The sequence below is a fragment of the Haliotis cracherodii genome, unplaced genomic scaffold (genome assembly GCF_022045235.1).
Source record: "Haliotis cracherodii isolate W230 unplaced genomic scaffold, xgHalCrac1.p SCAF_9, whole genome shotgun sequence".
NCBI lineage: Eukaryota > Metazoa > Mollusca > Gastropoda > Lepetellida > Haliotidae > Haliotis > Haliotis cracherodii.
This window is the reverse complement of record NW_027266343.1, coordinates 5223811-5234222: the sequence shown is the minus strand read 5'-3', so window position 1 is coordinate 5234222 and position 10412 is coordinate 5223811. Positions and strand designations below refer to the sequence as shown.

The 10412-nt window shown below is 40.8% G+C and overlaps 2 protein-coding genes across 2 annotated transcripts; both read right to left on the bottom strand.

Annotated features, from left to right (window-relative positions):
- Positions 1–209: 209 nt before the first annotated feature.
- LOC139452542 (toll-like receptor 13) lies at positions 210–5088 on the bottom strand. Its single transcript, XM_071234056.1, has 2 exons — positions 5054–5088; positions 210–2671 (listed from the first exon to the last, which is right to left on the bottom strand). Exon 2 carries the CDS (start codon positions 2653–2655, stop codon positions 550–552), a length of 2106 nt encoding a protein of 701 aa, XP_071090157.1. The 5' UTR covers positions 2656–2671; positions 5054–5088; the 3' UTR covers positions 210–549.
- Positions 5089–8071: 2983 nt separating this feature from the next.
- Positions 8072–9625, bottom strand: LOC139453225 (uncharacterized). Its single transcript, XM_071234854.1, has 3 exons — positions 9482–9625; positions 8824–9044; positions 8072–8240 (listed from the first exon to the last, which is right to left on the bottom strand). Exons 1-3 carry the CDS (start codon positions 9562–9564, stop codon positions 8134–8136), a joined length of 411 nt encoding a protein of 136 aa, XP_071090955.1. The 5' UTR covers positions 9565–9625; the 3' UTR covers positions 8072–8133.
- Positions 9626–10412: the final 787 nt, after the last annotated feature.

The window sequence follows — 10412 nt, the reverse complement described above, 5'->3', positions numbered from 1 at the left end:
CGGATCACCCGATTTAGTAAATCGCCTTTTACGACCCGTAATGGCCAGATCACCAAACCGGGGTGGAAGAACGGCATAGTGGTTGTATTTCCTTTTGAATCCAACATGGATATAGAAAAAAAACAAAGGAAGTTTGTCATTAAAGAAAGGTATGAACATTTCTTTTATTCAAATCAGAATACATTTATACATGTGTCAAATATGCCAACTATACAAACCTCTACAAAACAAACAAAATCGCCAATAACTATCCGTTCTAAAGCATCACATAAATAATAAATAAACCATCAATGTTAAGTGGTACATCCTCAAGGGACATCAAAGATGTTTCATAATCACACACACTTGTTAACTCTAACATATATGCTCTCAACTGTGCACCAACAGATAATCTATGATTTAATTATCAACAGAATGTGCAGTTTAAAAGTGTGATCTCAGCACCAATGAGAAAGTGAAGAGATATAACACTCCACATACGTTGATCTCCTGCTCCCGTCAGGAACAGTTCATCGTGATGCTAGAAAATAACCATTTAGTCCACTGATTTTAGGGTATCAGTAAGTCATCATCTGCATGGCTTCCTTCACCGGCTCGGCCAATAATGTCACCTTCACATAGAATATTTCTTACTCTCTCCTTAAAGAGTTCTTTGGCCTCGGCCTCATCGTGCCACTGAATAAAAGTAGTGGACATCATCAGGGCACGCAGTGCTGATGTTACATGGCAAATTTGGATCTGGTCAAGTCGAATCACCACAATGTCAATTTCACATTTTAGGAATGAGTACAGAGCCAACTGGAGCTCAAATTTGCACCAATCGCTCTGCATGTATTCGTTGGAGATGACCAGGATAGTCTTTCTGCTTGTGTCCATAGCGCCAATCACATTGTCGATGATGAATTTTCCAGGGACGAAATCTCTTGTGTGTTCACAACATCGAAGACCGACTTCCTCCTCTAAGAAGTTCAGGAGCTGACCGTGAACCCAGTCACCATCCTCATTGCTGTAGGAGACGAAGGCGTCATATTTCATGTCCTCTGATTGACGTTGTTGTTGACGTTGTCGCCGACGTCGTAGAAGAGAAATCCAGTAACGGAGGTACCAGCGGTATCGATAAACCACCAGAGCTGTGACAGTGAACATCAAACACACAGACAACACTATGGTTAGAATAACAGTGTAGAGTTTTACAATAGTACACGACTTTTCAGTCGGGTTAAAATCAGCAAGCCTAAGACGTTTACCGCTGGATGATGTGCACTCATAATTACTTGGATAATTAGAAAACACGATGCTTTCATTGGCAATGACCTCTTTCATCCAGGTCCTGAACCACAGCAGGTCACATGAACACATGAAAGGGTTGCCGGAGAGATCGATTTGCTTGAAACTGAGCCGGAACTCAAGAGGGAAGGTATCCTCCTTAATGATTTTGATGTTACAGCTTGCCAAGGTGAGTTTGCGAATGCTTGTTACGTTCGCAAAAACGTCACTGGTGAGGTTTGTAAGTTTATTCCCCAGTAGATTCAACACACGTAATTTCTTCAACGTCGAGAACACATCCGATGGTAGGTCATTAAGTCCTGCATACTGCATCGTTAGAAACTCAAGATTTTTTAAGCTCAACAGAAACAATTTCAAGCTCTTGCCAGCAATGTTTAGTTTAGTAAAACTGAATTGAAGAATTCCGAGATTTGGTGTGAATTTGAAAGCATTTTCTAGAATAGCACGAGCACCTGTAAATGGTGGGTTGTTAGCATAATATAACTTGTACAAGCTTGTTGAATTGAACGCCAAAGATCCCACTGATTTCAAAGCCCACAGATTAGCAATATTTAAACTCTGAAGATTTGGTAGATTTGAGAAAGCGTTGTCCGGCAAATGTTCAATTCTATTCTGTGAAAGTATCAGCTTGTTGAGCTTCTTCAGGCATATTATAGAGGACACATCAAGACGTCGTATGGCATTGTCCTGTAAGTTTAACATTCGCAACAAAGGCATTAACGGTACACCCCTGTCTCCACATAAGGGAGGAATTGCGACAAGATTATTTCCGTCTAGATTTAGATGTATCAGATTTTGCACAGGACTTTCAAGAATAAATGAGTTTATCCTATTTTCAGATAACTTCAACTGAGAAAGGTTGTAGGTCTGTGACAGGGCAGTTCCATTGAACACTTCTAATTCCTCCACAGTCAAAGCGAGATTTCGAAGGGATGTCAAATGCTGAAAGACCACTGCATCTATCGTTTTGATTGGTCCACCATTGCCTTTGATTATAAGACCCTCTAGATGACTCTTCATATTGTTTAAGGCTAACAGTATGTCTTGCAAAGGGAGAAGAGGTTGTTGCCACTCCAGTGCTTTGAGGAAGTGTAGATCCTCAAAAGCAGCAGGTGATATTCCGCTGATGGCATTGTCTAACAGTTTGAGGGATGTGAGGATCTTGTTCTGTAGGTTGGCCATCATGTTTCTAGTGATATAACCAATATCCATGCGACGCAATTCGACCGTTGTGGTGTTTGGGGGAGCTCTCGGAATACCTTTCCCACCTAAACACACCATAATAGAAGGATCACAATAACAGAACGAGGGACATCCACTCACGGGGTTAGGTGAAAAGGCAACGAGCAGGAGACAGATGGTGATCATGATTCGAGTATCCCCTCTGCAACACAAATAATAGATGAAAGTAGCATGAAAAAAATAACATCGATGGACGTTTAAAGATAGAGCGGCATTATATAGAGTAGGGGGACTCTTCAAAGCGGCGTTGAACCCAACTCAATCATTCACTCATTTTGGGCGGTAAGGGTAGCTTAGTGGTTAAAGCGTTTGCTCGTCACGCGAAAGACCAGGGTTCGATTCCCCCATTGGTACAATGTGTGAATCCGATTCTTTTGTCCCTTGCCGTGATATTGTTGGGGACCTATTTAGGTCCTGAAAGAGTGCCCATTGGTACAACAAAATAGTGTGTGTTAGGTGGTGAATAGCTTGAGTTTGTGAGTGAGTGAGTGAGTGTATAATTTAAGTGGGTGAGTGAGTGAGTGAGTGTTTCGTTAATTACGGCATGATAGGAAGTGGGAGGAAAGCAGAAAGTGATTTGGGTTTAGACGTGAACCACATTTGTGAAACCCACCAGCCCGGGTTTGGTACTTACACAGAGACATACTTAGGGTGAATCTGGCTTTTTTAATGTTGATGGATGCCATTGCGAATTGCGGCGCCGAAAACAACTGACCCTCCCTCACACCCTCATCGAGTTGAAGAGACCCTTATCAGAAGATCGAATAGAAATACAAACAGTTTGTTTCTTGCTGTCAAGACACGTTGGCTTATGACTACTTCACAGACCATATAGATGGGGACTTCATGACTACAATGGTGATCGAGGGGCGTGATCACTTGTGAGAGTTGCATGTATGCATGTTCCAGTGTTTCACCACTTTCTTTGAAGCAGAATCTCATAACTTGTTTACAGCAGCCGTAATTCAAAATTAACATATACTTTTTAGTTTAAAAAAAAAGTGCCTTATCTGTGCACTTTTTTCTGGTCCACCAATCACTTGATTGTCTGCTTTAATTTGTAAACAGGCTGCCGTCTCATGGCGGAAATACTGCTGTGCTGCGTCAGGCAATGAATACTTAGTGTTTGTGCAAATTGTGTGCTCCGGGATAGAGTAGGTCTTCAGCAACCCATGCTTGTCGTGAAAGGCGACTATGCTTGTCGTAAGAGGCGACTAACAGGATCGGATGGTCAGGCTCGTTGACTTGGTTGATGCATGCCATCGTATCCCAATTGCGTGGATCGATGCTCAGGATATCAATCACCGGATTGTCTGGTCCATACTCGATTATTTACAGACCGCCGTCATATAGCTGGAATATTGCTGAGTGCGGCGTTAATTAATAAACAAACCAAACCAATGCCCTCAATGCTATATATTGTGAAATCTTTAGCCATCTATAGTTTTGTTAACAATAGACATGTTAAGGGCAGATAATCGTGCCTTAAAGAGGTAACGTCCATATACATAGGCTTTCAGCTCGATCGCTCAGTTAAAACACAAGAACACATATACATACAATGAAACAAAATATACCCAATTGTAGTTCTACACATCAAAATTATTTTAGTTTCCCTCATATTGAAGCCTCATATTGATAATAAGATAGCCATGCACTAGCGGTTTAATGTTGGAAGCATGTCTGAAGTGATAGACCCGTGAAGATCCGGGGTAGAATAGGTCTTCAGCAACCCATACTTGCCGTAAAAGGCGACTATGCTTGTCGTAAAAGGCGACTAACGGGATCGGGTGGTCAGGCTCGCTGACTTGGTTGATACATGTCAGCGATCCCAATTGCGTGGATCGATGCTCATGATATTAATCAATGGATTGTCTGGTCCAGACTCGATTATTTACAGACCGCCGTCATATAGCTGGAATATTGCTGAGTGCGGCGTTAAACAACAAACCAACCAAAACCAACCAATCTGACGTGATACATCCATTTGGTGAATCCCACGAGCGTGGATATGATGCTGACAAACGGAGAATGATTATCAGGTCGAAACTGGCTTGCCTAATGGAAGAAACTCCGCACATCGAGTTGCGGCTCCTTGGTGGACTGAGCCCCCTGCACACTTGGTCGAGGTAAATTTAGAATTTAGATTTTAAGTAGATATTATTATCTTCATACAATGTGACATCCCTTTCAATCAAAAAACGTCCTTTTACGATTACGACTTTATCATAAGGCTGTGATTATAAATCCCTTTCAATTAGTGATAGCACCGTGTGTTCGCGAAGATATCACTCGTCATAAACACACGCAAAGGCTAGTCAAGTGTCCAGCTAAACAAGCAGGGTAACATATTGTACAAATCAAAAATAGGGAATTGCATAAATATGGTTACTGATGTGTCAACATTTGAAGTGTTCTCCTCCTGTCTACCATTAAACGTTTTGCAAGCTTTACTAAGGCCTTGAATGCTGTAACCAAATGTAACCAAATGTAACCAAATGTTAACAAATGTTGACTTACATACCGCTGCTGCTATGGTTAAGGCTTGTTATGTCCGTGTACCTCCTGTTTCTAGCCGACGATGAAAGGTCACTTCAATACGTTTCAGGAAGTTTACTGGATGAATCATTTCCCCAACACGAGACAGCGATCATCATAATATCTGAACAAAATTTAGGTCCTGAAAGTGACTACTCGGGTGAGTGAGTGAGTGAATGTGTAATTTAAGTGGGTGAGTGAGTAATCGGGTGAGTGAGTGAGTGAGTGAGTGTAATGAGACATGTTAGTTATATGAAATATGTTTGAAGAAATGACGAAATATTTGCTTTCATTTTGAGTAAAGCTTCACACATTGTACCCATGTCGGGAATCGAACCCGGGTCTTCGGCGTGACGAGCGAAAGCTCTAACCACTTTTTGCACGTGCTGCTTAATTCACTAACGACTCATGCACACAAAAATTTGAAAAAGGTGAGGTGAGGTGAAATGGGGTTTAACGTCGCGTCCAAGATTATTGAACTTACACATGTGCGTGTGTTTGTTTGTGTGGCTGCTGGTACTAGTCCATACTGATGCCGATTTATAGTGCTAGCTCACTGAGATACCATGCCGCAGTTTCACATGAATACCCCACTCAGACACAGTATACTGACTCCGAGGCGACCAGTCCTTGTTTTAGCCCCTTAATGCCGAGCGCCAGACAGGGTAACAACAAGTATCATCTTTTAACGTCTTTTGGTATGACGTGGCCGGGGATCGAACCCCTGACCGCTCTCCGGGCGGACGCTCTACCACTAGACCACGGAGGCGGTCTTGAAAAAGGCGACAACGAGACAATGAATAGGTCGCATTATCACATTGTCATACATTTTAACGCAATTACTTTTTTAATAAACGTTGCATTGTCGTCCTTTGTTAAAAAAACCCACACCATCAAATGTATATCAGACAATTCGTCCCTTCGAGGAGTCTATATTAAATGACCCCGGATGTAATATAGCAACAATAATGACTTCGTGAGTTGAATTGCATAATACTTATACTTATCACTTCCTGTTTATCTGATACACGCATACAAGATCTTGACATTGATGTCGGTTTCCCCGAAACATAGTCGTTTCTTAATGTTAGGTCTTCAGCAACCCATGCTTGCCGTAAAAAGCGACTCTGCTTGTCGTAAGAGGCGACTAACGGGAACGACTCGCTGACTTGGTCGATGCATGTCATCGTATCCTATTTACGCAGAATGATACTCATGATGTCAATTACTGGATTTTCTAGTCCAGACGCGATTATTTACAGACCGCCATCATATAGCTGAAATATTAGTGCGTCGTTAAAAACAAACAAACCAACAAACAAATAAATCATATTCAAATTTAAAGGGCAAAATAGGATTTAAAGTCTATGTCAAAACTTTGCAAATACATGCAAAAGGCATTGCCATTTTGAATTATAACTCAAAAGCAATATTATCCAAATTGAACAGACAAGCCTATTAATACCAAACGTTATAATGTAGAGAAATGTATTTCATAAATGTAGACAAGTATTTTTCGCGAATTCCATTCATGATAATGTTTTTTTAAATTTCTGTAATCGTTTGTTTTTATTTGAAAAATTCATGTTTTGTCTCAAAGGGGATATAAAGGGGATTGTGTTTTCGCTTTCTTTTCGGAGGTAGGGGCAAAACTGCGCGAATCTTTTTCTCCCACGCGATTGGGATAACGATGACATGCATCAACCAAGTCAGCGAGACTGACCACACAATCCCGTTAGTCGCCTCTTACGACAAGCAAGGTCGATTTTTACGGCAAGCATGGGTTGCTGAAGACCTACTCTAACCTAGATCTTCACGGGTAATACGCCGACGTAAAAGTATCACATGGGCAGCATTGATGATCTGGTTCTGTAGGGACCGTGTCGGTATGAGATTACAGTACATCCACTTGGTTCATGGTATGATGGCCTTACTGGTTGTTGTAATCTGTAGCCCGTATTTCTAATGTATTATTATGACCAGTGATATTAAATGGTCACATACTAGTTTCAAATACACATCTGTGATATTCTAAATGTTTTACTGTCCATTGTGGACAAGTGTTTACATAGTCTAAATGTATTTATCATCAATGTTTAAATTGTTCTCGTCACGATATGGCTGAAATATTGTGACATTTTAACTCTTTCACTCACTGCTTGATGGTTGTCGTTCTCCGATGACGTAGCCCGTTGCTCATGCATTCCAACTTACACATGCAGTCAGACGGTTGAATGATTAACAAGCATCCGCCTCGATGTAGTTGGAATTGCTGACTGCGTTACGCCTTTACAGTTGCGATAATGTTGTTTATCAAGATGTATGTGTGTGTGTGTTTGGAGTGTGTGTGTGTGTGTTTGGAGTGTGTGTGTGTGTGTTTGGAGTGTGTGTGTGTGTGTGTTTGGAGTGTGTGTGTGTGTGTGTGTGTGTGTGTGTGTGTGTGTGTGTGTGTGTGTGTGTGTGTGGAGTGTGCTTGTGTGTGTTTTTGGAGTGCGTGTGTGTGCTTGGAGTGTGCGTTTGTGTGTGGAGGTGCATTTGTGTGTGTGTGTGTTTGGAGTGTGTGTGTGTGTTTGGAGTGTGTGTGTGTGTGTGTGTTTAATTTGCGATAATGTTTTCTTACACCCCAACATGGTTCATCTGAAAGTCAAAACATTCATTCACTTGTACATTTTATCTCTCTTCTCCCTTGTTTATCGAGGTGTGTGTGTGTGTGTGTGTGTTTGCGTGCGTGCGTGCGTGTGAATGTGTGTGTGTTAGCGTGCGTGCGTGTGTCGTGGTATGGTTAATATGCTTATTCCATTGTCCATACCCGTACTCCTTGGTTTCACAAATGTTTTAGATGTCAATGACCTGCATCGCGTTCGGCTTTCCTCCCATGTCAAGCTGACAAACTGTGACATAAACGAATTATTTTCGAATATGATTTTAACCGAACTATCCCATTCACTACGTGAACAGTATCCAAGTACGTGTTTCCCTAATGTTTGGATGAAAACACACGGGATGTCAGAAATATATATATTAGTATTGAGACTATCGCTTTTAGAGTGTTTCACAACGGGGAAATTACAAAATGATACTGAATTCATAAACGGTTTGGAACGTTGTAAAAAGTGGCTCCTCAAACTTGATGATGGCTTTCCCATTCTCTGCGTCAACACACGACAGTGCATCTGCAACCGAGGGGAACAATATTACAGTCAATATAACACCCGCAGAAGAGTAAGCAACGAAGCTAAAATTGCTGTTTGGAACTCACGAAATCATGTGCATGTACATTATTGGGACATAAACAAACATAAATATAATTCCTTTATCATGTTCAAACTTCATTTTAACATTAAAATATCACTGCATATTTGAGTTATAATATTATTCCACCTGATTAGTGTCCCGTGAAGATCCGGGTTAGAAATGCTCTTCAACAACCCATGCTTGTCGTAAGAGGCGACGGGATCGGGTGGTCATGATCGTTGACTTGGTTGATGCATGTCATCGTATCCTAATTGCGTGGATCGATGCTCATGATATCAATCACTGGTTTGTCTGATCCAGATTCGATTATTTACAGACCGCCGTCATATAGCTGAAATATTGCTGAGTGCGGCGTTAAACAACAAACAAACCTCATTGGTCAGTCCCTTGAAAGTTATCGTTGTAATTTATCTGAATTGATATTATATATACCAACCTCAATGGTCAGTCCCTTGAAAGTTATCGTTGTCATTTATCAGAATTAATATATTTCTAAAGTACCTTGCGTCGGGTTAGTAATTTGTTCGGGGCCTTTATCTGTGAAGTGGTACACGGCCTGAGACAAGGGTCCAGCTCCACCACGTAAACACAGTGTAAACTTCTGTTGTATCTGGTCGAAGGTCACCAACAACTCTCCTGTAGGGTAGAGCCAGTTGATCACCCCAGCTCCACACGAGGGGTCAACTATAGCCATGTAAATATTGCCATCCTGGGGTTGCCGCCTGTCAACAGATCGATGATGCAATTGAATTAAAGTAATAGTTTATTGGTGAGTGAGTGAGTGAGTGAGTGAGTGAGGCTTTACGCCGCTTTTAGCAATATTCCAGCTTTCATGACGGCGGGGCACACCAGAAATAGGTTTCACACATTGTACCCATGAGGGGAATCGAACCCGGGTCTTCGGCGTGACGAGCGAATGCTTTTACCATCCTCCTTTATTGTTTAAGAATCGAATGTAAGACAAAATGTCATACTGATTCATTCATTTGGGTTATTCATAACATAAATTGTTAAGTGTTAATTTGTGTGATATACGAACTGTATAATATGGTATCTCACTCATTATTTAATTCCTTATTTAGCATAATATATTGGACTATTACAATGCCAATCGAAATGTAAGTTAATTAAATTATGATTATACACTGTAGCGACCTACCCGTCTATAGTCACTTGGCATGATTGAGCCGCCACTGACACGAATGTTATGGCCAGGGCATACAACCGAAGGGGATATTGCATCGTGAGAGAATTGAACGAATCCCTTACTGGAACTAAACGCACGCTTACAACAGGTGCATAAGGTTACATGTACCTTATCTGTGAATACGAAATGGGTCAGTTCAGAGAGTGAACAGTTATTTCAAGGGCCCCAACACATGATTATGATATACTAGTAGACGGAATTGTACAATCGGCTTTACTTTTAGCAGTGTAGCAGTGATTTCTTTGGGAGCGATCGTTTGATATTTAAGTGTGTGTAGTGGTGTGGTATGTGTGTGTGTGTGTGTGGGGGGGGGCTGTTATCGAGATAATATATTTTTTTTAGCTACAAGCCCGATTATGTTTTTTATTTGAAACTATGTGCCTGATTTTTTAAGTTAATTTTGGTAGCAGAAAATTTCTTTTTCTTCCGGTAGACTGAAACTTGATTATTTTTTCAAGAGGTTTCAGACGCAATTTATATTTTCGATAAAATCCCAGGCGTGTGTGTTTGTAGGGCGAATACGCTATACAATGAATGACAGTTTACGATGTTTTGTGTCTTTCCCTATAATTATATTTTGTTTATTCTTTGACAGATATTCAGTTCCTGGAATAGCCGTAATACTTTGCAACTGATGTCCTCCACATGTCTTAGATGCAATATGATCTTACTAAATTTATCATCTACACGTAAGGTATTGAATCCCAATATCCGACTCAAACACGAAGATGGGTCAAGTTGTAATCTAAACAAATATGCAAATAAACATTAACAGTCAATTATCAAAGGTATCTATCAAAAGATATCTATACCAAAAAAGATATCTATATCTTTCTTAGTAAAGTACAGATACTCGTACTTTTTGAGGTTGAGTCCCGTGCGG

Bases quoted from the DNA above. Each gene is read 5' to 3' on its own strand.
- LOC139452542 (XM_071234056.1), bottom strand. From the start codon at position 2,655: ATGATCACCATCTGTCTCCTGCTCGTTGCCTTTTCACCTAACCCCGTG.
- LOC139453225 (XM_071234854.1), bottom strand. From the start codon at position 9,564: ATGCAATATCCCCTTCGGTTGTATGCCCTGGCCATAACATTCGTGTCA. The intron at 9,045-9,481 runs GTAGGTCGCTAC...ATCTGTTGACAG, and splicing joins TGCCAAGTGACTATAGACGG to GCGGCAACCCCAGGATGGCA. The intron at 8,241-8,823 runs GTACTTTAGAAA...CCTCGGTTGCAG, and splicing joins AATTACTAACCCGACGCAAG to ATGCACTGTCGTGTGTTGAC.